Here is a 24,590-nt window from a genome sequence, read left to right on the forward strand (position 1 = left end):
TGTTCTGGTCAAATAATGGCCTTCTTTTTATTCCATCTCCCATGTCTGCCTCAAGCACAGGTTACTCCTTATACCTATCATTGTCTCTTTTCTCACTACTATCTCTTGGAACCCATAACTCTATTCAAAGTTCAGTTACAGTGTTACTTTCAAAAGATCTTTCCTGTTTCCTCCAGTTGTTAGTATCTCCCAATCATCTTTTATTTATTTTATATACTATATTGATTTATATGTGAACATACTGTATATCTCTAGTAGAATGCAAACTCCATGAGGAAAGGAGTTGTCTCATTTTGTATATGTATTCTCAATATCTATTATAGCAGCTGGTACATAGTAGGCATTTAATTGGGAAAAATTCCTATGTGTGAGATTTTGCATTATCCACACCTGAGTGCTAGAGTCAGGGGTCAAAGAGAAAATATTTTTGGTTCTATGTTTGCTATCTATAATGCAAGAGAAAACTTCATAATCCAGAGAAGTAAGGGAACCCCTTCAGCATTTCTGACCCAGATTTCTCAGGGGTGGTTTCAATGCTTTCTCTCTCTCGCCTGCATTTAGAGGGACCCTTTCTTTTGCTAGCCTAACACATCTACAACCAAGGTGCTTGAAGAGAAGAAATGCAAATTAGGAAATGAATATTGATATCCCCAATTGAGAGCAATGTTGGAATTTCCTTGATTGAGCCAGAGCAAGATTTTTAATGCATTTAGAGAAGAGGAACTGACAGCTGTGTGACAAGGTGTGAATATGATTGTTCTATACAGTACATACCTACAATTTTTTTACACACACACACACACACATACACACACCCCATAAACTCTCCCACAGAACTAAAGATCAGTATCTGACCCCCCACTAATTTCCAGCATACAGAGACAAAGTCAAGGACTGGAAACCAAATCTTTTTGCTAATGGCAATAGTGAATTTGCTTCTATGATGCTAAAAGTACCAAGGAAATTCACAATCTTCTGGTGCTTTCCAGACAAAAACATTAGCACAGACATACTATACAAACTATGACTTCACATTAATTTTTTCAAAGCCTTGATCAGCTGTGAAGATGCTGCTAGTTAGCATTATTTTAAAGATGATGTGACTGAGGTACCAAGAGAGAAAGTGACTTGTATAATAAGATCTTACAGCTAGTAAGGGGTGGAATAGGGACTTTTAGCCAGTTCTTCTAACCCCTAATTTCATGCTTTCTCTTAATCACAAGACTAATCGTAGATCTTAGTGTTGCCCAATCATTTCTTAATTTATTTTAAATGTATCCTATATTTACTTATCTGTTAATATAGTATATATCTGTGGCAGAATGTGAACTCCAAGAGAATAGAAAGTATCTAGATCATGGGTTTTAGAATAATTGTATCATAATGTAAAGTTTGGACTTGAGTGTTAGGAGATGGGGTTTTGCATTTTGACTTTGAAATTTGTTTTGTTACCTTGGGAATGTCACAGTTTCTCTGGATATGAAATTTTCTCTTCCATCAAAAGAAGAGGATATCTCACAGAACTGGCATAAAGAGAAGGGTTTTATAACTATAATAGTACCACTGAATTATGCAATAATGATTATAAGAAATAGAAAGGAAAGTCAAGATCATCTATTCTAATCCCCTATATTTTACACTTAAGGAAATGAGACCAGAGAGGGGAATGACTGGCCTAATTCATATATATATAATAAATAGCAGAGCTGAGATGGGATCTTGTGATTCTAAATTCAGTACTCTTTCCCTCGGAAAATTCATATTGGTAAGAAACCTGAGAAACATGAACACTCTGAAAACCTTTGATCATAGTTCATCTCTTCCTTAACATGGTGTGCAGAAAATGGAGCCAGAGGACCTGGATATGAATACCAGTTTCCCCACTTACTACCTGTATGTTCTTGGGCAAGTTGTTCAGTTTGTTCACCTACAAAATGAGAGGGTTGGACCAGATGACCTCTGAGATTCCTCCTATCTCTAAATCCATGCTCTTTTTAGTCACATGGCCAGGCGGTGGCAGAATGGGGCCTTGAACCCTCGTGGCTGGATTCAGGATCCAGATCTCAATTGATATGCCTGGCTTGCACTTTAGAAAGAGGGCTATTATGTTGAAACTTTCAAAAGGGCTGTGATCTGTGCTCATTAAACTGAATTATGTCAATTTTGCCAGACTGAAAAAAAATTCTATCTCAAGAATTACACTCCAGGCTAGAAATGATGTCTAATGTGAACCTATTTTAATAGTCCTCTGTGGGGGAGGGGCAACATTTGTGGGGACCAGCAATACATTAAAAAATGGGCCACAGAAGGGCAGTGACATCAGATACCTCACAGGAGCTCTGCACGTAGGGAATATCTCTGGTTTTAATCTGCAAGCCCAGGTAGTGCTACATCAGGCTAGGCGATGATTCAGAGGTGCTGAATTCTCCCTCCTGAAAGTCGTGGAAGGCATTTCAGACATTTTTTCCTTAATTCTGTGCAGTTAGCCTTCAAAGGAGGCCAAGTAACAGAAGGACTCAACCATCTTGCCACGCTGATGGAGAGAAATAAGTCACCCATCCTTATTATTAGTTTGGGGTTGAAGTACAGGAGGTGTGAAATAAAGCCACGCCAGAGTGTCTGTTAACAATTATTTGCTATCAGTCACAGGGATCCTCTGAAAACTTCCATTTCAGTTGCTTTGAAATACAGACAGAAATTGGGCCTCCATTCAATCTCCACTATCCTATTAAGGACGGACCTTCCATACACCATGATGACCTTTCAATAGGTCAGCCCTGCATTTCACATTTGCAATTCAAACCCAAGGCTGGAGCCCTGGAAGGGCAAACTGGGCTCTTGATTATATTGAAGAGGTCATCATTGCTATGCAGAGTGGCAGGAGGCAGATCTCCAGCTTGGTGCATCTTAAAAATTATAACATTGTCTGGATTTGTATCACTGTTCAGAACTGCATCATTACACTGATCAGAATGGTGTTACTGTTTGGATACTGTAGCACTGTTTAGAGATATATTTCTATTAAAATACTGTTGTTCACAATGGTTTAATTGTTTGAAATTTTACCTCAATTCAGAATATCTCGAATATCACTGTTAAGAATTGTTCTGAACAATAGCTAGAAACTGCTTTAATTCTATGATGAAACCCGAACAGGGGATATTTGGATTCCTGGGCTCCACATGGATGTGTTGCCATACAAAAGGGAAAAAGAAAGGCAAGAAAATATTTTCAGCTGCAGTGAATAAGGTCAGGCAGAGCAAAGCCTTAAATTGGCCCGGGAAAGAGAGTAGAAAAACACTGCAGAAGATCCAAACTCTGTACCCAACGAACAGTGCTGGAGTTTCAATTACAAAACAGCTCTGCTACTAAAAACTGCAAAATATCAAGTCTGCAAAAATCTGTAAAAGTAAGGGAGGGGAAGTGAAAATTGAAAAAGGTACACTAATGGATCTGTCAACAGTCCAACGGTGATAAGACACATTTCTATAAAATGTCCGATGGTTAGTGAAACAGGTTTCACCATCTATAGTGCCTGAAATGTACTGACACTCTCTCTAGAACATTATCTCCCCAAACGAATCTTGAAATAACTTGGAGAGGGTTGTGGTGGAAAAAAAGAAATGGAGTGAGGCCCTACTCAATGGACTGTTTGCAATGGTTTGGGAAGGGTGAATTTTTAAAAGGGAGATCCAGCCTCTTTAAAACAAGCTATTTTTTCCCCTTTCTTCCACGACAACAGAAAAGCTCTATAAGCAATACTGGCTATTAGTAGGAATGTGGAAATATACTAAGAATGGAGGATATATAAGGTCTTCTTGTACATTTAGGAATAGCTAGAAGATTTGCATTGTCTTTTTTTTTTTTTTTTTTCAATAGAATGGCCAATTGGAATTTCCTTCGGCTTTTTGCAGTTGTTCTTTGCGTAAGAAAAATATTCTAGGGAGAGCAACATATCTTTAATGATTTTAGGTAATAGTATAATAGTATAATGCCAGTGACAGCCAAAGAGCTGGTGAGGAGGAGAAAATGGCTAGACGTAAGAAATTTACCCTCGTTTTATATCTGTGATCAAATTTAATTGCCAGTGACCAAGATGGAGAGAAGAAAGACTGATTGACAATGAGGCAAATGTTGTATTCCATTTTTTCCCCAGTAATACTCTCCCCCCTATTTCTAATATAGAGTTTTAGGCTACGCTTAAAAATCTCTGAATTTCTATTCCTGGCTTCTAAATTTAAAGACTACAAATCTGGTTGCTAAAAATTCATTTTCAATTGAAGCAAAGACCATAAGCTTCCAGTCAGAAAGAAGTGACCTTCCAATTAAAAGAAAGGAATCAATTTATTTGATTCTTCCAAGGTAATTAGAGTCCTTTTTGACTTAAAACTTTAAACTGGTTTCCATCTAAAACAACTGAGGTCTTAAATAAAATTGAAGCCTGATGTGGAGAATGATTGAATGAAGCTCATTCCATGCATGTGCTATGAAACAGTAAAACTGTTCACATTTCTCTAGCATTTTACAATACTGTTGTGTGCATTTACTCATTTAAAAATTCTTGAAAATTTCTTATTTAAGTCTTATGAAACCCCAGGAAGTCCACAGCATATTATCTCCATTTTGCAGGTTAGGAAACTGAGGTTTAGAAAATGGAAGAAGTTTTTTCAAGGTTACAGAGTAAAACTTGTCTTTTGCCTCTAAGGCCAGTGTTTTATGACATCATGTCTAGCTTCTAGTTAACTGGATTAAACAGAAGTTTTAAAAACAAGGCCTGTTCAAATGATTTGATACCCAATAGTAGGAACACAGGACTTGCTTTGGAATGGGGTAAAGGCATAATTGGATTCAAAAAGTCAACATACTTATTTTACTCTAACCTTAAAATTACTTATGTGAATATGCTTTCCAAGTCAGATAGGATAAGGCTATTAAACGGCATGATAGAATCAATCCTGAGTTAATACTATCTCTTTCCTTCATATTATAACCAGACAAATATTTTGGGCCATATCATTCCTCTGCTCAAAAATCGTTAGTGGCTCCCTATTGTCCTCAAAATAAGGCTCACACTCCTTTGCCTGGAATTCAAGATAATCTACAATCTGGTAGTAAACTTTTCCAGGCATATGCTACATTCCCTTACTTTATACAACATGACCTCTCTGCCTCCTAAGCATACCCTACATGTTCTCACTTCCACACCTTTGCTTAAACTGTTCTTTATGCCTGAAATGTCTATCCTTCTCTTCTTCTACTGAATTCCTACCCATCTATTAAAGATGAACCCAAAGACCACCTCCTCCAGGAAGATCTCTCTGATTCTTTGTCAGTAACTATGCTCCTTAGACTTCAAATAGCACCTTATACTTCTCTGACGTACCAACATAGTATTTTGTGTTAGCCGTGTGTTGAATCTTCTCTCATTGCAAGACTATGTGCTCCTCAAAAGCAGGGACCATGTCTTATCTCAAATTTGTTTATTTCCTATTGTTTCCCATAATATTTTGCATATCAGACACATAAAAAAATGACAATAACTGGTATTTATAATGTTCTTTAAGGTTTGCAAAGAGCTTTACATATGTTGTCTCATTTGATCCTAACAATAATCCTGGGACGTAGATGCTATTATTCCCATTTTTGCATGAAGAAATTTGAGCTGCTGGGTTAATTGATTGTCCACGGTCACACAGATAGGAAGTACCTAGGTAAGGATTTGAACTCAGGTCTTTCTGACTCCAAGTCTAGCACTCTAACTAAGGTGTTACCCAGCTGCCAATAACTTTTTTTTTTTTGTAAAGGTTTGTGGAATCGATTTAACAAATTTTAAAGCATCCTTTGCATGCATGTTCATACTATCAAGTGTAAGAGACGAAGTACATGGGTTCTTTCCTGTTAGGATACACTGAAGTCTAACAAGTGCCATTTAGAAACCTCAGAGATCTTGTACATCTCATGGCTTGGGGGAATGAGGCACAAATCAGGAAGGTTAGACCCAGGGCACTGAGTGGTGGAATAATAAGAGCTAGGAGTAAAATCTAGGTTTCCTAGTCTAGTACCTCATGGTTACCATGCTATGCTTTTATTTTCACTGGGAAAGAAGGCACTCACAGTCTCTTCTTGTCTTCCTTCTCACTCCTCTTAATGACAACACAAAAGCAAGATTCTCTACCTTAATCCACCATAGAGGGGCCATTCTGGGAACAAATTGAAGTAGGTATCACAAACCCACCATGTATATTTCTGGATATTACTTGTATTAATGATATCTTTACTCTGAATACCCGTGTTACTTTGCCCAAGGGGGCACTGTTAGAGTGACCGGGTAGGCACCTGGACTCCAGAAAACATAGTTACTATGGGTAAGAGAAGCCAATTTTCACAGACCCCTGCCCTTTGTTACCTAGACACCATGGAGTAGGCCAGGGACAGACTGACAGCAGGAACTCTGAACTTCCTTGCCTTTGTAGGCTTAAGCCAAAGTCTTAATGTTATTTGAAGACAGTTTTTTGTCTGTGAATATTTATAACAGTGTGAAAAATCCGGGACAGCTGGTAATGCATTTTGAAGTGTGCTAACAACACTGTATCAAACAGCTTTCTATTGATCACATAATGCTTTTTGTGGCTAAGCATTTCATACGCAGGGCTTATACATTTTGAATAAGAACTTCAAGTACCTTTTGCTTCAAGCGGTTTTTCACCTCTTTTATTCCCAGTTTTGCATGATCTTTTGCCTGCATGAAAAATTAATTTAAGTTAAAAATCCCTTTCTGTTTCCAGCAGCGACTGCTTGATTTTGGTCCACCATGAACCACCTTCTCTGATTACTAGGAACAGGGGAAGGAAAAAATGGAATGATCAGGTGAAAACATAATGGTTAGAAAAACAAATACAGAGCTCAAAGGTTAAGGGGAAAAAATCCCTTACAGATACTGTAAAGATTTTGCTTTTTGTGGTTCAATGACACAAAAACACATCCCCCCATCCCAAATAATAATCCAACCTCTCCTCTCCCTCTACCAAAGCTCAGCTTCTTTTGCTCTAATTATTTATCTTAGTTGCACAGGGATAGCTCCCTGTAACAGGGGACCAACTGACAGGATTCTGCAGGACTGGAATACCAGTGAAATTTCACAACGTTAGGGCTGAAAACCCTAAGCTGTCATTGATGGCAGGTTGGAGCAGATACCTCAACCACCATCATTGGGTTGTTTTCCAGAAATTTTTATCTGCAGATATAATTTATATCCCCAGGTTTTTTGCCTTCATGTCATTTTTTAGCTTGGTATGGAACTTGGCAATCATGGCTCACCTTAGAAATCACCACAATTTCAGTCATTCACTAGTCACTAAAAGGATGAATGAAATTAGGTGGGCATCAGCTATCCAAGCAAGAGAGAGCAGCTGCCAGGGGAAATGTTTGAGGCTGATAAGCCTCATGAAGATCATGAATCTGGGTGAGTCTCCTATTTTCCATCAGGCTGAGAGATAACTGGACTCTGAAACAACACTGTTCCTACAAGCTTATAATAAGCTAGAAAGTGAAAAGGAATACAATAGGCTAGATCTCACAATTAGCAGCCTTTAATACCTTGTAAAATAGCCGCTTCATTTTGAAAAAATTAAAAAAAAATTAGAGATGAAAAAAAGGTTTATTAGAATCTGGCCTCCGTTGTCTCTCTTTTCTCTTTCCCCATGCAGACTCTGAGGTGAATTATAGGCAGATATTTCACAATATTTCTCAAAACTATTAATTGGTTGCACTGATAACATAGCCAGTGTTATAGAAATGATATTTTAAGTAGAACAGGAAGCAGAATGATACTTAGGAGAAATATGTGTTGGGTGAAAAATCTATGTCTTCATGTTGGGGATCAGGTCAAAACGTATTAATATTATTAGGTGATATTATTGGGGAAAAACAGTATTTGGGCTGTATATTACAATTCTTACAGAAGCTTAATTTGAAAATCTAAAATTTAAAAGGGTCCCCCTTTTTTCATTCATCCTTTGTAAGAATATGTCTTAAGTTAACCATAGATATTCCCCCTTTGAAAAAACTAAACATGCAAAAAACCAACACCAAATGGCAACAGGTTGCTTATGAAAGAATAATGCTTCATATTTGCAAATGGTCTTAATTCTTCAGGAACTAGCATATCAGGTCTGAGAAGTCTCTTTTGCAATTAAGGATCATGTATTTATTTAAATACTATCACTTGGAGAGCCCCCCAAAGTCAAAAGAAGTTTGGTTTTGTTTCCATGTCCCACAGCAGTACTTACAAACTTATAGACAGTCTTCATAGCAGGATTAGCCTTGGTTTTGACAGTATTCAAAATTGCTCCACTTCCTTTCTATAATGAAAAAAGCAATTAGCCATTTCTACTGCAGACACCAACACTCATCTCTTATCTTGAACCAAATTAAATCAAGTTACAAGTACATCTGCTATAAGACAAACATGCCTAAGTGGAAATTTACTTCAAGCATTACTCATAGGCTTTGTTAATAAGGATACTTGGTATTTTGAGGGAAACATTGATTTGCTTTAAATTCTAGATTAGAAGGATCTTTGAGATTAGGTTTTTGGTTTATCATTGTCCACCTTAAAGTCAGAGAATCATAGAGCTGGAATAGACTTTAAAACACAGAATATCAGAGTGTAGGGATTATAGAATGTTAAAGGTAGAGGAGCTCTTTAAGTGCAGAATATTATAGTCAGAAAGAGTCTTGGAAAATAAAATGCAAGAATACAGAACATAAATGTTAGAGGCAGAAATAACTTTAGTTATCAATCTCATATTTAGAGTACAGATTCACAGAATTTTAGAATTGGAAGAGACTTAAGATACCATCTAGCACAAACCCCTCATTTAACATAAAGAAGTAAATTAGTGCCTTGAGAAGGGAAATGACTCCCCCAAAATCACACATATGCTATTTAATGTTGGAACTGGGACTAGAACCCAAATCTCTAGGCATTGAGTCCAAAACACTTTTCTTGTTATAAACAGAATTGGTGAAAATTCTTTTGAGAGAGTATCTTGTACCATTGGTCAGTAACTTCTCAGAATACTCCTACATACCTGGAACAAGTCTAAAAGAAGTAGAAGATAATCCCCTACCTGCTAACATACAGCTGGAGCCTACAAGTCAGTTCCAGATTAGCTTGAGCTACACAGTCATGTTGAAAGTACACTACCCTCAGCTGTGTACCTGCCTCTCCTTGCCCTGGTTATCTGCTCTGGGTTCTTTATATCACAGGAATGCAGCCTTTCTTACCATCTAAATGTTGAGAAAAAGGGAAGAAGGGATATGTCAAGAAATCTAACTACTAGTTAAGCAGAAATTCCCCAAGGCATGTTGTATGGACAATATGTGGGATACAATCACTCAACCGGAACTTTTATCATTTATCTTATAAGCTTCTGGGAAAATAAATGGTAAAGAGCACTTGACTTGACATCAAAAGATTTGAGTTTCATTCTCTGATCACTCAGCCTGTTTTGCTTTTTTGCAAAAATGGTGACTTTCTTGCCCTGTCTCTCTCACAGGGCTACTGGTCAGTCTCTAGGACCACAAATTCCCTTTGAGGTCACTTAATCCAGCCCATCCTCTTTTCCCAGATGAGCTAACTGAGAGCCAGTGAAGGATAGTGCCTTGGCCAAGTTTCACAGGTAGTAAATAATGGAGCCAGGATTAGGAAGTAGATCCTCTTATTTCATCTCCCAAGGCCTTTCCACTGGGACATGCTTTCTCAAAGGAAGATAACAAAGGGAAAGTGCTTTGTACACTTCTACAGTGAGAGACAGAAGATATGAGTTCAAGTCCCAAATCTAACCCTAGTTATATGAGCAGGGCAAATCATATTCCTATCTGATGTGTAAAATGGGATTAGTAATTCCCATAACTTACAGGATTGTTGTGAAGAAGGTGCTTTGAAGCCATAAATATGTAAATGAACTGTTTTTAAATATGAGCTCTTATAATTGATAGATATGACAGTGGAATGATTCTACAGTAGAAAAAGTAAAACAAATTCTAATTTAAGGTAGGGTTATTATTTAACACACCTACCTACATTAAGCATCCCAAAGTTTAATTGAAAAATGCTTACATTGTTACAACTGTATTTAGAAGGTATTATAATGATTTGAAAACAATAAGACTGGAAATTTTCCACCCACTCACCCATTTCATCTTACTTTCCAAGAGAGTTTGGCAACCTGTTAAAATATAGTTTGAGTATTAAAATGCCCTCCATCCATCAATCAATCAACAAGTATTTATTGAATATCCACTTTGAGCCTAATATTGTCTTTAGATCAATGAAGAAGTATTATACTGCTTTGAAATAGGAACAAAAATATTTAACTAGGGTTTTACAGTTTTCTGAACTTATAACAACCTTAGTGGGAAAGACCAATAGGAAGTATTTTTTTTTCATTCTATAGATGAAGAAACTGAAGCCCAGAGAGGTAAGGTACAAGAGCCTTACCCGAGGTCATGGAATCCTAGAACCTTGGACTAAGAAGAACCTGGTATTTGTACAAAAGACAAAACCAGGAGTGATGGGCAGAAGTTATATGGAGGCAGATGCAGCTTGACCTAAGGCAAGACTTTCTAATAAATGAGACTATTCAAACAGTCAAGGGTCTGTCTAAGGAGATAATGAATTGCCCATCATTGGAGGTTTCTAAGCAGAGACAAGATGATCACACATTAGGAAGCCTGTAGAGAGGATTTAGGAAGAGACTGATGTAGATGAACTCTGGAGATAGTCCAGTCTTGTGCCTAATTAATGACTAATTATAGATGATTCAGGACTTGAGCTCATGTCTTCTATTTTTCTAGTGTAGTGTGAAAATTTTCTATCACCTAGAGCTCTCTCTTATTCTTCTCATAGTACTGGTATCAGTATTATCCACAGTAATTCCAATTTCTATAGTACTGTAAGATCTACATAGTGTTTTCCTTACATCAATCTGGTGAAGTCAGTAGCACAAGCAACTTTACTCATTTTATATATGAATAAACTGAGATGACAAGGAGAGTGACATGGCCCAAGGTCACAGAGCTAGACTATCAGAACTGTGCTTCAAACCCAGGTGTTTTGAGTCCAAGTTTAGTGCTATTTCTAGTAACCTATGCTGTCTCTGATATATCATCTTCAAGTGGCTCATGTCTACAGAGGAGAACTTGGACCACAAATGGAAAAGATATGCTTATAGAAGATCAAAAAACTTTAGAGATTATTTTGTTAAACTTCAATATTTCATAGATGAGAAAAATGTGACCTAGTGCTCTTACTTGTATCTACTCATCAAATAGTTATTAACATTTATCTACGATGTGCCAAATACCATGCTAAGTGCTGGGAACACACACAAAAAAATTTCCTTTGTCTTCAAGGACTTTATGCAAATGAATGTAACTAGAAAATATATACAAAGTAGATAATCTACTTTGCCACTCTATTTCTAAAAAGAAAGGAAGACACCCACCCCACCCCCCATAGTACAAAAAAAATGAATTCTAAGATTTCCAAAACATAGCCTTAAAATGCACAAGTAATGTCTAAGAATATAGTTTTAATAAAATAACAAGCATTTGCCTCTAATAACATTAAGAAGATAAGCACTTGGAGCAATTAGGTCTCCATCTTTCCAGAAACTGCCACTAATAAAAATTAATAAATAAAACAATTTCACATGATAAACATAATTACACTAGGATCTGGCAACTGAACACCCATAATTCTTCTCTGACATAACATTCAACATGTTTGAGCTGGATTCTCTCTAATATAAAGTTGAGAAATTACTTCTTTCTCCCTGCTGAGGGATGGCTTCAGAGAGTCCTATTCTTCTATTTGCCAACTGGCGTGAAAATGACCTGGCATTTTAAACAAAAGCAACTTCAGATTAAAGAGGCAGATGGTTGCATACTAACAATGTGCTTGTGGGTGGTGTGGTGGTACAAACACTCACAAAGGGGGGTAATGAGAAAGGAGACATCAACTAGAATGGTCATTCACTTACCCTCACGGTAGAGAGCCACTGGTGATACAGTTTATCACTCCCTAGGGAAAGAGAATTAAAATAAGATATCATTTAATTATCTACTATACTCCTATCCCAATTACTCATTCTGGCAGAGAAGTGACCTTGTTTTCATGAAGGCCATGCCTGAGGAGCACATGTTATAGCAGATAATACAATGAATGCTACAGAGGGTTCAAATACTACTAGTCCAGAGATAGCATGTAGATTGTACCCAGAAAAACAGGCTAGCTGTTTGAAAAGTTTGAAAAGGTTCATAACTAGAGGGCTGGCTACTAGCAGATAAATATCTTTAGTAACCCACAACTTATTCATTGTCTACTGAAGGTTAGAGAAAAGGTTCATAACTAGAGGGCTGGCTACTAGCAGATAAATATCTTTAGTAACCCACAACTTATTCATTGTCTACTGAAGGTTAGAGAAATTGTGATGGGAAAGGATGGGAGGGAATAGCCAAATAATTAAATTATACAACTTTTGGATCCAAAGATCTTTTGAATCAAGTTGCTCTTAGGACTTTTCCATTTCCTTTTCCATATAAGGTCCTTAGAAAGGTCAAAACATGGAAATTCTTTATGTCCTAGACCAGTGATAGGGAAGGTAGAGAGAGAAGACAGTGATCCTGAACTTTTATGACAATGGGATGAGTTAAAGAGGACCATTAGAGGTGATGGAATAATGAGTTTCCCTAAAAGTCTGGTAATTAAACAAGTAGAGCTAGAGCAGCAATTTGGAAAATTAAGTTTTAATCCCAGCTCTGTCAAAGTTCATTGTGTCTTAAAAAAGTCACTTTCCTTTTCTAGGCCCTAGTTTCCTCAGTGGAAAAATTGGACAGTCTTGTTCTAATGTCCCTTCTGGTTCCAATATTCTAGGCATTGAGGTCTATTTCTGTTCTAACATTTTATCCTCCAAGATATGTTTAGGCTCTGAGAGTCCATAATTTTTTTCTCAGCTCAGGAAAAGTAAATAACTTTACTATAAAAGAGAGGTACATTTCTGTTTATCATTAAAGAATCATAGACTCTTAAACTTGGGTGGTGGTGGGGGTCCTAAGAAATCATCTAATCCAGATTCCTTTCTGACACATGAACTCTCTCTATAATTAGAAAATGGGAAAAGTGATAAATTAACCCTTTCAAGCATCACTTGTAAAAGGAAGTCATTTTACATAAACTTAACTAATTACAAGCCATGAGGAAGGAAAATCAGGCTCCATCAGAACAAGAAGGTCATGTTATATCTTAGAATGTAGGTCCTGCTTTATGCTACCTGACTACAATTGAGAAAAAAGAAACACTTCTTACCAGCATACTCTCCCATATTTATCTCTTCTTCAAAGACATCACTGAAGCCTTCTCCAGAGTTAAGAAGATCTAAGCGGCCATCAATAAACTAGAAAAAGGAGACAAAAATAGCAACCATAGGAAAGAAATGTAATATAATATTACCTATCTTTTAATACCTATTGCCAGTACTACCACTTACATGAAACCTTCACTATTTTTTTCACTATTTGGAGGCTATCTCTTACTTCTTGGATTTCACATAGCACTTTGTATCTTATGCTTTTTTTTTTTTTTTTTTTTTTTTTTTTTTTTTTTTGCATTATGGCTATTTGTATACGTTTCCATTTCCCTGGTAGAATGTGAATTCCTTGAATTTATAAATCATATATCATTTGTCTTTGTATTCATAGAATAATAGAATCTGAGAACTCTGAAGGATTTCAGTGGTCACACAGTCAGTCAGCAAATAAACACAAGTGCTAGGTATTGTGTTAAGTGCAGTGGATACAAAAAAAAAAGCAAAAGATGGTTCATGCATTCAAGAAGGTTCCAATCTAATGGAAGAAACAACACGTAAACAACTATATTCAAACAAGCCATATACAGATTTGGAAAGAATCAAGAGAAGGAAGTCATTAGTCTGACCCATATATGAAGGAATCACTTTGATAACGTATTCAATCAGTGGTTCTCTAGCCCTTGCTTGGAGATCTACAAGGAGGAGAGATCTTGTTGAGGCATCATTCCACTTGTGGGAAGCTTTAATTGCTGGGAAGTTTTTCTGTCACTGAACTTAAATTAGTTTTTGTAACTTCTGCCCACTGCTCCTGGATTTGCCCTTTTGGGTCAGACAGAACAAGTTTGATCTCTCCTTTATATAACAATCTTTCAAACACAGCAATCATGGCATCTCCATGGTTTCTTTTTGTTCAGGCTAAAAATGACTAGTTCTTTCAATCAATTCTTATTTCATGGACCCCAAAGCCCTTCAGTATCCTGGCTATCCTCCTTTGGAGAATCTTCAGTTTATTAATATTCATCGTAAATCAAGATACTTACAACTGAACCTGATCTTCCAGACAATATCTGACAAATGAAGTTTATTATTTCTCTGTTCCTGGAATCCCTGCCCAAGACGACTTTCATTTTTTTGGTCTGCCACATCATACCTGATTTGACTCATATAGAACTTAAGATCCCTCAATAATTTTTTTTTTTTTTTTTTTGCTAAGGCAATTGGGATTAAGTGACTTGCCCAGGGTCACATAGCTAGGACGTGTTAAGTGTTAAGTGACTGAGCCCAGATTTGAACTCAGGCCCTCCTGACTTTAGGGCTGGTGCTCTATCCACTACTAGCTGCCAATCCCCCCTCAATAATTTTTAAATCAACTGCTGTCTAATCATGCCTCTCCCATCTTATATCTGTAGAATTGATGTTTTGTACCAAGTGAAGAATTTAGACTTATTATCACATTCATTTTATTAGAGTCAGGCCAATGTGTAATTTGTCAAGATCCTTTTGGAAACTGATTCTGGCTTTCATTTTGTTCGTTATCACTCCCAATTTCATATCATCTGCAAATTTGATAAACATCCCATCTATTCTATTATCCAAGTCACAGGAAAAAAAGAAGTTAAATAGCACAGAACCATGTACAACTCCCTACGGTCCTCCACTGGAGAACTGCTGTCATGATGACACTGATCCATTAATAACAACTCTTTGAGTCTAGCCATTCAACCACTTTAAATCTGTTGGACTGTTTTATCATCTAATTCATAGTTCTCCAGGGCCTTTTACATAGTAGGTGCTCAATAAAGGCCTGCTGAATTGAACTGTCTCAGTGTAGGATGAAAAAAAAAGATCCTTCCGGCTTTCTAAGGTGATTTAATGTACAACAAGAAAACATAATACAAATCTTGTATTATAGATGAATATAATTATGACATGTAAAAACTTCTTAGAGCTATAAGTAAAGAGCACTATATTGGAGTCAGAAAATCAAGGGCTCTAATGTATGACTTTGCCATGGGAATATGGTCCAAGTTATAGCCCATAGGACTATCTGAGCAAAGGTTTCTTAATAGTGACCCTACCTCTTCTACTTCATAGTTAGATGGTCCAGGTAGTCACTTCCCTTTCTCTGACCACTAGCTTTCTTTTTTCTTAAATAAAGGGTTAAACAAGATAAATTCTAAGAGTTATGTCCCTTCTAGCTTGAAATCTGATGATCCTTTTATTATTATTTCATTGGGTCTTAATAAGGAAACCATTTTTTAAAAATTGTGAAATGCTAAAGAAATAGGAGCTATTGTTACAGCTTTAAAAAAGTAATTATTAGAACATATTAAATAATTTACTTATGGTATTTCATGTGTTTTTAAAAGTCTAAAATAGGTTGAACTTAGAAGGTTGTAACTCCTTGAATTTTTACTCTAAAAGGATGCATTTTTCTGGGGATTACTCCATAGAGATAGTCTGAAGAGTTGTGTGTACCTGTTTAAACAATTGAAGCTGTATGGCATTCTGGAGGAATTGCCTCATGGCACTGGAACGATGAGATACAAAGGTTTCTTCAGAAAATGTTATTGGTTCCTCCTAGAAAGGGAAGGACAAAAAAGAAGGGGAAAAGAGAGAAAGAAACATTACATTTGGCTGACTTATTATGGCCAAACAGGAATGACATTCAACAGATACAAAAGACAACAAAAGTGTGATGGAACCTACATTCCAACCAGTTACAAGTCATGGCTAGTTAGTGAGATAAACATACACTTACACTTGTATTTTAAATGTATATGCATATATGTCCACGCATATGTACATATGTGTATATTTCTACCTATATTTCCTAAAGATCAAGATACATAGAAGGATTCCTAGTGAAAGACAGATTCAGATTCTAGCATTGACTGTCACAAACTTGCTGTATGACTTTGGGCAAATTACTTCTCTTCATGGCTTTTCAAATTATTCCTTTATACAATGAAAGAATTGGATTATATATTCTATAAAGTCTCTTTCAGGTGGGACATTCTATATGCTAAAATTGTTACCATTTTGGACTCTATGTGCTAAGGCTCCTATAATTTAAGATTTCTATGTTTTAATATTTTATATTCTAACATTTTACATTATTTTATGTTCTAAAATCCTTTAACATTCTATGTTTTGAGACATTGCTGAATATGTCTTTTCTAGTTCTAACATTCTAGTTCTCTAGTCCCTTCCACCTCCAATATCTATGATTCTAATAGTATCCAAACTACCATGTACCAGCCCTAGAACATTTTGCAAATCTTACTCCCTTGCTGAGGAAATTTGATTTGTCAAACTACTTTGAATAGCTCAATAAAATCCTCTGGTTTTGTATATTCAACACCTTAAATCTTCTTTGAACAGATTCAGAGGGTTAACCTACACAAACAAGTCTTTAATTTCTGTGGTGTGTTCTCAGTTCAGAAAGATTAGACTTTTATATCTTGAAAAGAATGAAATCCCCCCCTTTCCCAGGCTTGTTGGCAAAAGACAGATTGTTTTGAAGCTCTACTTTCATCTTGTTTTAATGAGTTATGTTAATGTTGAAGTCTGCTGTGTAGCTGCCATCAGGCCACATATTTCCTCCATGCTTAAATCTATACAGCCTGAATTAGGCAAGGAAAGACATTTATTAAATAAGAAAAACAGCCATGACAAATAAGCAGAAGATTTTGGCTTGTGTAAAATTAATTTTGAGTTCTTTTAGTGCACTCACCAAAATGTTCAAAGCCTTTTGGCTGGAGAGAGCTTCCATGTTAAGCAGCTGTGGGAGACATGCCAGTCAGCAGGGACTGACTGAAGCACAGCTGGGATTCACAGGCCTATTTGGGTTTTAGTTCCTGAACCACCCTGGTTTATGGATCTGAACTAGAGTGATCAGCTTTAGCTTCAGAATTCTGGCACAACAGGTAAACAGTTCAGGTAGTGTTTTTCTAGGAGACAGATGAGAGCAAGTGATTCAAAGAGTCCCAGACTCAGAGTATTAGAACTGGAGGAGACTTAAGAACAAAGAAAGTTAGCTGATTTTGGAAATCATCTATTCTAATCCATTAATCTTTTAGGAGAAGGACACTGAAGCCCAAGGAATGAGATTCAGTCATTCAACATACACTTATTAATTGAATATGAATAAGGAACTGTATTAGGTGCTAGAGATGTAATAATAACGGAACCATTTTTGCTCTCATCTCAATTAAACAAACATTTTTTGAGTCCTTTGGTTCTGCTGAGTAGATATAGAATGAAAGCAGAAAAATAAAATATAATTTGAAGAAAAACCAGAACACTCTCAATGAGGAGGATCAGGAAAGATTTCTGAGAGGAGGTGTTAGCTGAGTTAATCCTTGGAAGAGACTTAAGGATTTGGAGAGCAGGAGTGAAGAGGGAGTACATCCCAGGTAAAGGGGCAGACTTAAAACAACTTTAAATTTTAAGTGATACTGAAATTTAACAGATGAGTTGGGTCTAGAAAAGTGCTTTGCAAACAATAAAAAACTCTATATAAATATAAGTAATTATTTTTATTCTGTAGGGAAAAAGTGGCCATCACCAGGCCTTATACCAATGTAGTTAGGGCTTTCATCATACTGAGATGATGGGGACATGCTAATGAGAAAGGATGAAAATGTGTTTTGTCCATGAGGTGCTGCAGTGATGAGCAGCGCTAATGGAATAGATTTCAGAGAATTTGGTGGGGAGTGTTAAGTTGGAGAGATGCTGTTGTTCAGTTCTCTTTGTTAGAGAGCTTTTCTTAAGTCAGACTAATTCTTTCCTTATTGACTGTGTTGGGGAGTACATCAAGCCTTTTAAAAGAAAACTGATAAAATACACAATTTGAGTCTACATAATCACTAATTGTTCAGATAAATTAACAGTGTATATGGGGAAAAAGTATCCTCGCATGAGAAAATATAACTAAATAAACATGCTGAAAACAATAATTACTATATTATAATTATAAACAGCACATCTGAATGGTGTTTCTAAAAAGTACTCTACTGCAATTATTGTTCATAACTGCCAGGATAGTAGGCAGTGTAATATAATACAAAGAGCATGAGCTTTGGACTCACAGGACCTAAATTCAAGTTCTGTTTCTGACTCTGTTTATATGACTTAACCAACCACTCCTGGATCTCAGTTTCTTCATATATAAAATGAAAAAACTGAATTAAATGGCTTCTGAAGTTCCTTTTAGCTCTTGCTCTGGCCCTGGCCCTGGCCCATTTTTTCCATTTCACAGATTAGGAAACTGAGGCTAAGGAAACAGAAATAACTTGCCCAGAGTCAATTAATATGTGGCTGAGGCAGAACTCAAACTCCAATTTTTTCTGATTCCAATTCAAGTTGTTTTTCTACTATTCTATTCCAGCAACATAACCACCTTGAAGGTAAGGACAATATTGTTTTTCATCTTTGTATTGACAGTGTTAAATACAAGACCCAGCATGTAACTGAAAATTTAATAAAAAATAATATTTTGAAAGTAAACAGAATGGATTCAAACAGAAAGTTTTAAATGTGTTCTTTTTTTTTTTTTTTTTAGCCCAGACCAGGAATAATGTCTGTTCTTAGTAGTTCAATGAATGAATGAATGAATTCCTTGGGACCTAGTAGCAATGGTGGGAAGTATGATGGGCATGAATAAGTGTAACATATTAGGATCACACAATTTTTTAGAGTTAGAACAGACTTCAGTATCTCTCATTATAGAGATGAAGAACTCAAGGCCCAGAGTGGTAAATTGACTTAACTTTACCCAAATAATAAGAATATAAATTTATACAATCCTTACTATGAGCCAGGTACTATGCTAAGTAAATGTTTTATAATTATTATCTAATTTGATCCTCACAACAATCTTAAGAAATAGGTGCTAATATTATCCCCACTTTACAGATGAGGAAATGAAGGTAAGCAGAGTTTAAATAACTTGAGCAGGGTCACACAGTATTCTGAGGCTGGATTTTATCACAAATATTCTTGACTTGAGACTTGGTGCACTAACCACTATGCTACTTTCTAATTCAGAACTTCTCACTCAATGTGTGCTTCCCTTCTTTTATCTAGGGATTGTTTGTAAGGCATGGAATGATATAAAGGAATATAGGGAGGGAAAGTGAGATAAGTCAAATGCATAGTGTAGATGATTTAAAATCAAATTGTGGTGATTGGAACCACTAAAATTTATATTATATGTAATTAGCATAATAGAACATAATTATAGCATAAATTATATGACTTCAAACGGATGTTTACTGTAGCAAGGCAATTTTTTATATCTTTCTAGCTGCCTCATTTTCCCACTCACGGCAGTGGCTCTTCCTAACCTTTTCATTCCTCCTCAAACTTTTTAAAGCTCCCCTGGCTCTCTTAGCTGAGAACCTAGCCTAATATTTCACTGAAAAAATTGAGCCCATTTGCCAAGGTCTCCCTCTTCTCCCCTCCCCTCCTCTTCATCTCATATCAGATGTTTTCTGCCACTTTTTCTTTCTCCAAACCCTGTTACATGAGGAAGAGAACCTTTCCTCGCCAATGCATACCATTCTACATACTCAAATGATAACATTCCATCTTACCTTTCATATATCCATTCCCTATAGCTCTCATCCCATATTCCTCCTCTCTTTGGTGGCTAAAATCTTTAGGAAGACTGACTACAGTTGATACCACTTCTTCTTTACCTTTCATTCTCTTCAATCCAGTTTCTAATATGATTCAACCAAAACTACTTTCTCCAAAGTTATTAATGATATCTTGTTATCAGGGTTAGTAACAATATCTTAAGTGGCAAATCTAATGGCATTTCCTTAATCCTTATCATTCTAGATATTCAACCAGACACTGAAAATCATTCTCTTCTTAATATATTCTTCAATTCAGGTTTTAGTGACGTCACTCAATCCTAGTTCTCCTCCTATCTATTTGACTTTTTTTTTTTTTGGACCAAGGCTATTGGGGTTAAGTGACTTGCCCAGAGTCACACAGCTAGTAAGTGTTAAGTGTCTGAGACCAGAATTAAACTCAGGTCCTCTGACTTCAAGGCTGGTGCTCTACCCACTGCGCCACCTAGCTGACCCTGACCAGCTAAGTGTCTTGCTGGATCGCCATCCAGGGTGTACCCATTAACTACAGGGTTACTCTAAGATTATGTGCTGGGCCCTTTTTTCCTTCTATTATTTCACTTGGTGATTTCATCAGCTCCCAGGGTTTCATCTATCATTTTTATGCTGATGATATTCATATCTACTTATCCAGTCTTAACCTCTCTCCTGACCTTCAGTCTCATATCTCCAACTTGCCTACAAGGCATCTCAAATTGGATGTGTCTTCCTTCCTTCCTTCCATCCATTCATCTATTTATATCTTAAAATCAACATGTTCAAAAAAAATCATTATTTTTATCTTCAAATCCTTTCCTCCTCCTAATTTCTCTTTTATTATTGAAGGTAACATCATTCCATCAGTCACCCAGGCTCAAAAACTACAAGCTAGCCTTGATTCCTCCTTGTCCCTCATCCCCCACATCCAATCTGTAGTCAAGGTCTGTTGATTCTACCTCTGTAATATCTTTTGTATATATCCCCTTTTTTTCTTTGAACTTGTCACCACTGTGGATCAGACCTTTATCTCTTCATCTCTTCACATCTGATTACTACAATAGCCTGCTATCTGGTCTAACTCATGGGTCTCTGGTCTCTCTCTATCCCTCCACTTAGTTATCCAAGTGATTTTTCAAAAGTGAAGACTGTCACGCCATCTCCTTATTTTGTAAAACTCTAGTAGCTCCCTATTACCTCCAAGATCAAATATAAGCTATTTGGATCTTATAGCCCTTCGTAATCTCATTTCTCCTCTTCTATTCTTCTTAGACTCATCCCCTAATACTCTTCAGTCTTGTGATACTAGCCTCCATGCTGTGTACTTTCACTGGCTGCCTCCATGCCTGGGCATGGGGATGATTCAATACCCAGTCGATTCAACTCACAGAAACCGAAATCACAAAGACAGTGGGTATAGAGAGAAGAGTCTGGGACAGAGTCTTGGGAAGCAGGAAATCATGAGAAGGTAAAGAAATGGAGGAAATCCTTTTAAAAAAAATTTGTTGAAACAAGGTTGCCCACTATCACCGTTACTATTTAATATTGTATTAGAAATGCTAGCTTTGGCAATAAGAGTTGAGAAAGAGATTAAAGGAATAAGAATAGGCAATGAGGAAACCAAATTACCACTCTTTGCTGATGATATGATGGTATGTTTAGAGAACCCCAGAGACTCTACTAAAAAGTTATTAGAAACAATCCACACCTTCAGCAAAGTTGCAGGATACAAAATAAACCCATATAAGTCATCAGCACTCTTATATATCACTAACAAAACCCAACAGTTAGAGTTACAAAAAGAAATTCCATTTAAAGTAACTACTAATTGTATAAAATATTTAGGAATCTATCTGCCAAGGGAAAATCAGAAATTCTATGAGCAAAACTACAAAACACTTTCCACACAAATTAAGTCTGATCTAACCAACTGGAAAAATATTAAATGCTCTTGGATTGGGTGAGCAAATAGAATAAAGATGACAATACTACCTAAATTAATCTATTTATTTAGCACTATACCAATCAGACTCCCAAAAAACTACTTTGATGAACTAGAAAAAATAACAACAAAGTTCATATGGAAAAACTAAAGGTCAAGAATTTCAAGGGAATTAATGAAAAAAAAATCAAATGAAAGTGGCCTAGCTGTACCAGATCTAAAATTATATTATAAAGCAGCAATCACTAAAACCATCTGGTATTGGCTAAGAAATAGACTAGTTGATCAATGGAATAGGTTAGGTTCAAGGGACAAAACAGCCAATAAATTTAATAATATACTGTTTGACAAATCCAAAGACCCCAGTTTCTGGGATAAGAATGCATTATTTGACAAAAATTGCTGGGAAAATTGGAAATTAGTATGGCAGAAACTAGGCATTGACCCACATTTAATACCGTTACACCAAGGTACGGTCAAATGGGTTCATGACCTAGGCATAAAGAATGAGATTATAAATAAATTGGAAGAGCATAGGATAGTTTACCTCGCAGACCTGTGGAACAGGGAGGAATTTATGACCAAAGAAGAACTAGAGATCACTATCGACCATAACATAGAAAATTTTGATTATATCAAATTGAAAAGTTTTTGTACAAACAAAACAAATGCAGACAAGATTAGAAGGGAAACAATAAACTGGGAAAACATTTTTACAATCAAAGATTCTGATAAAGGCCTCATTTCCAAAATATATAGAGAATTGACTCTAATTTATAAGAAATCAAACCATTCTCCAATTGATAAATGGTCAAAGGATATGAACAGACAATTCTCAGATGAAGAAATTGAAACTATTTATAGACATATGAAAATATGCTCCAAATCATTATTAATCAGAGAAGTGCAAATTAAGACAACTCTGAGATACCACTACACACCTGTCAGATTGGCTAGAGTGACAGGGAAAGATAATGTGAAATATTGGAGGGGATGTGGGAGGGGATGTGGGAAAACAGGGACACTGATACATTGTTGGTGGAATTGTGAACACATCCAGCCATTCTGGAGAGCAATTTGGAACTATGCTCAAAAAGTTATCAAACTGTGCATACCCTTTGATCCAGCAGTGTTTCTACTGGGCTTATACCCCAAAGAGATACTAAAGAAGGGAAAGGGACCTGTATGTGCCAAAATGTTTGTGGCAGCCCTGTTTGTAGTGGCTAGAAGCTGGAAATTGAATGGATGCCCATCAATTGGAGAATGGCTGGGTAAATTGTGGTATATGAATGTTATGGAATATTATTGTTCTGTAAGGAATGATCAGCAGGATGAATACAGAGAGGACTGGAGAGACTTACATGAACTGATGCTAAGTGAAATGAGCAGAACCAGGAGATCATTATATACCTCAACAATGATACTGTTTGAGGATGTATTCTGATGGAAGTGGATCTCTTCGATAAAGAGAACTAATTCAGTTTCAATTGATCAAAGATGGACAGAAGCAGCTACACCCAAAGAAAGAACACTGGGAAATGAATATAAACTGCTTGCATTTTTGTTTTTCTTCCCGGGTTATTTATACCTTCTGAATTCAATTCTCCCTGTGCAACAAGAAAACTGTTCGGTTCTGCATACATACTGTATCTAGGATTTACTGTAACCTATTCAACATGTAAAGGACTGCTTGCCATCTGGGGGAGGGGGTGGAAGGAGGGAGGGGAAAAATCAGAACAGAAATTAATGCAAGGGATAATGATGTAAAAAATTACCCTGGCATGGGTTCTATCAATAAAAAGTTATTAAAAAAATTTTTAAAAAATTTGTTGTGAAAGGGGGTGCTACAGCATAAGGGGATGACAGATTCAAGAAGATACTTTTTTATGAATAGAGGAAATAGGAACATGTTTACAAGCAACAAGGAAGGGGTAATGGATAAAAAGAAACTGAAGGCAGAAAAAGAGAAGGAAGGAACAAATGGACAAGCTTCCCATTTCCCCTTGGGGAGGGGATAAATTAAGTGCAGAAGTAAAAGGATTGGCTCTGGCAAGGAGAAAGGTGAGAGGTCTAAGGTCTTAGGTCCTCAATGGTTATGGAGGGGTGAGGCACAGTTGCTTTACTTATCTTCCATCATCAGAAAGGGTTCCTGTACCCTCAGTCTCAACTGTAACGTTGAATTGATAATCATTCCCTGCGTGAACAAGGGGTGTGTGTGTGTGTGCATGCTTTTGTGCCCTTGTGTGCAGGACAGGTAGAGTCTCTGGGTCAGAGCTGTCAGACACAGTGGTGCCACAGGGCTAAAATGGATGGCTGGACAGTGAGAAGCTTAGTGTTTCATAGCCCTTTTTGGTAATGGAAACATAACAGAAGAGGTTCCTAGATGTAGGTTTGATGTAGACATTGATAAGCCAGTGGAAGCGAAGAAATGGGGCCAAAGAGTATAAATGATATTTTCTTTTTTTAAAATATTAATTTTTTAAATTAGTTTTTTATTTTCAAAACAAATATATGAATAATTTTTCAACAAGGACCCTTACAAAACCTTGTGTTCCAAAATTTTCCCTCCCTTTCCCTTACTCCCTCCCCTAGAAAGGAAATAATCCAATATATGTTAAACATGTTAAAAAAAATTAGATGACACTTTAAGAATTT

General features: G+C 36.5%; 1 protein-coding gene across 6 annotated transcripts in view; it reads right to left on the bottom strand.

Moving 5' to 3' along the window:
• DENND1A (DENN domain containing 1A) overlaps positions 1–24,590 on the bottom strand; it is a 687,683-nt gene that overhangs the window by 90,338 nt on the left and 572,755 nt on the right. For 5 of the 6 annotated variants that reach the window (XM_051979615.1, XM_051979613.1, XM_051979614.1 and 2 more), the window contains 5 exons: positions 15,852–15,953; positions 13,373–13,460; positions 12,048–12,088; positions 8,289–8,360; positions 6,683–6,739 (listed from right to left, as the gene is read on the bottom strand). In XM_051979615.1, the coding sequence (XP_051835575.1) occupies positions 6,683–6,739; positions 8,289–8,360; positions 12,048–12,088; positions 13,373–13,460; positions 15,852–15,953 (360 nt within the window). The remainder of the gene's footprint in view (positions 1–6,682; positions 6,740–8,288; positions 8,361–12,047; positions 12,089–13,372; positions 13,461–15,851; positions 15,954–24,590) is intronic. The other variant, XM_051979612.1, reaches the window with a different exon arrangement.

This window comes from Antechinus flavipes, chromosome 2 (assembly GCF_016432865.1).
Source record: "Antechinus flavipes isolate AdamAnt ecotype Samford, QLD, Australia chromosome 2, AdamAnt_v2, whole genome shotgun sequence".
NCBI classification, from domain to species: domain Eukaryota; kingdom Metazoa; phylum Chordata; class Mammalia; order Dasyuromorphia; family Dasyuridae; genus Antechinus; species Antechinus flavipes.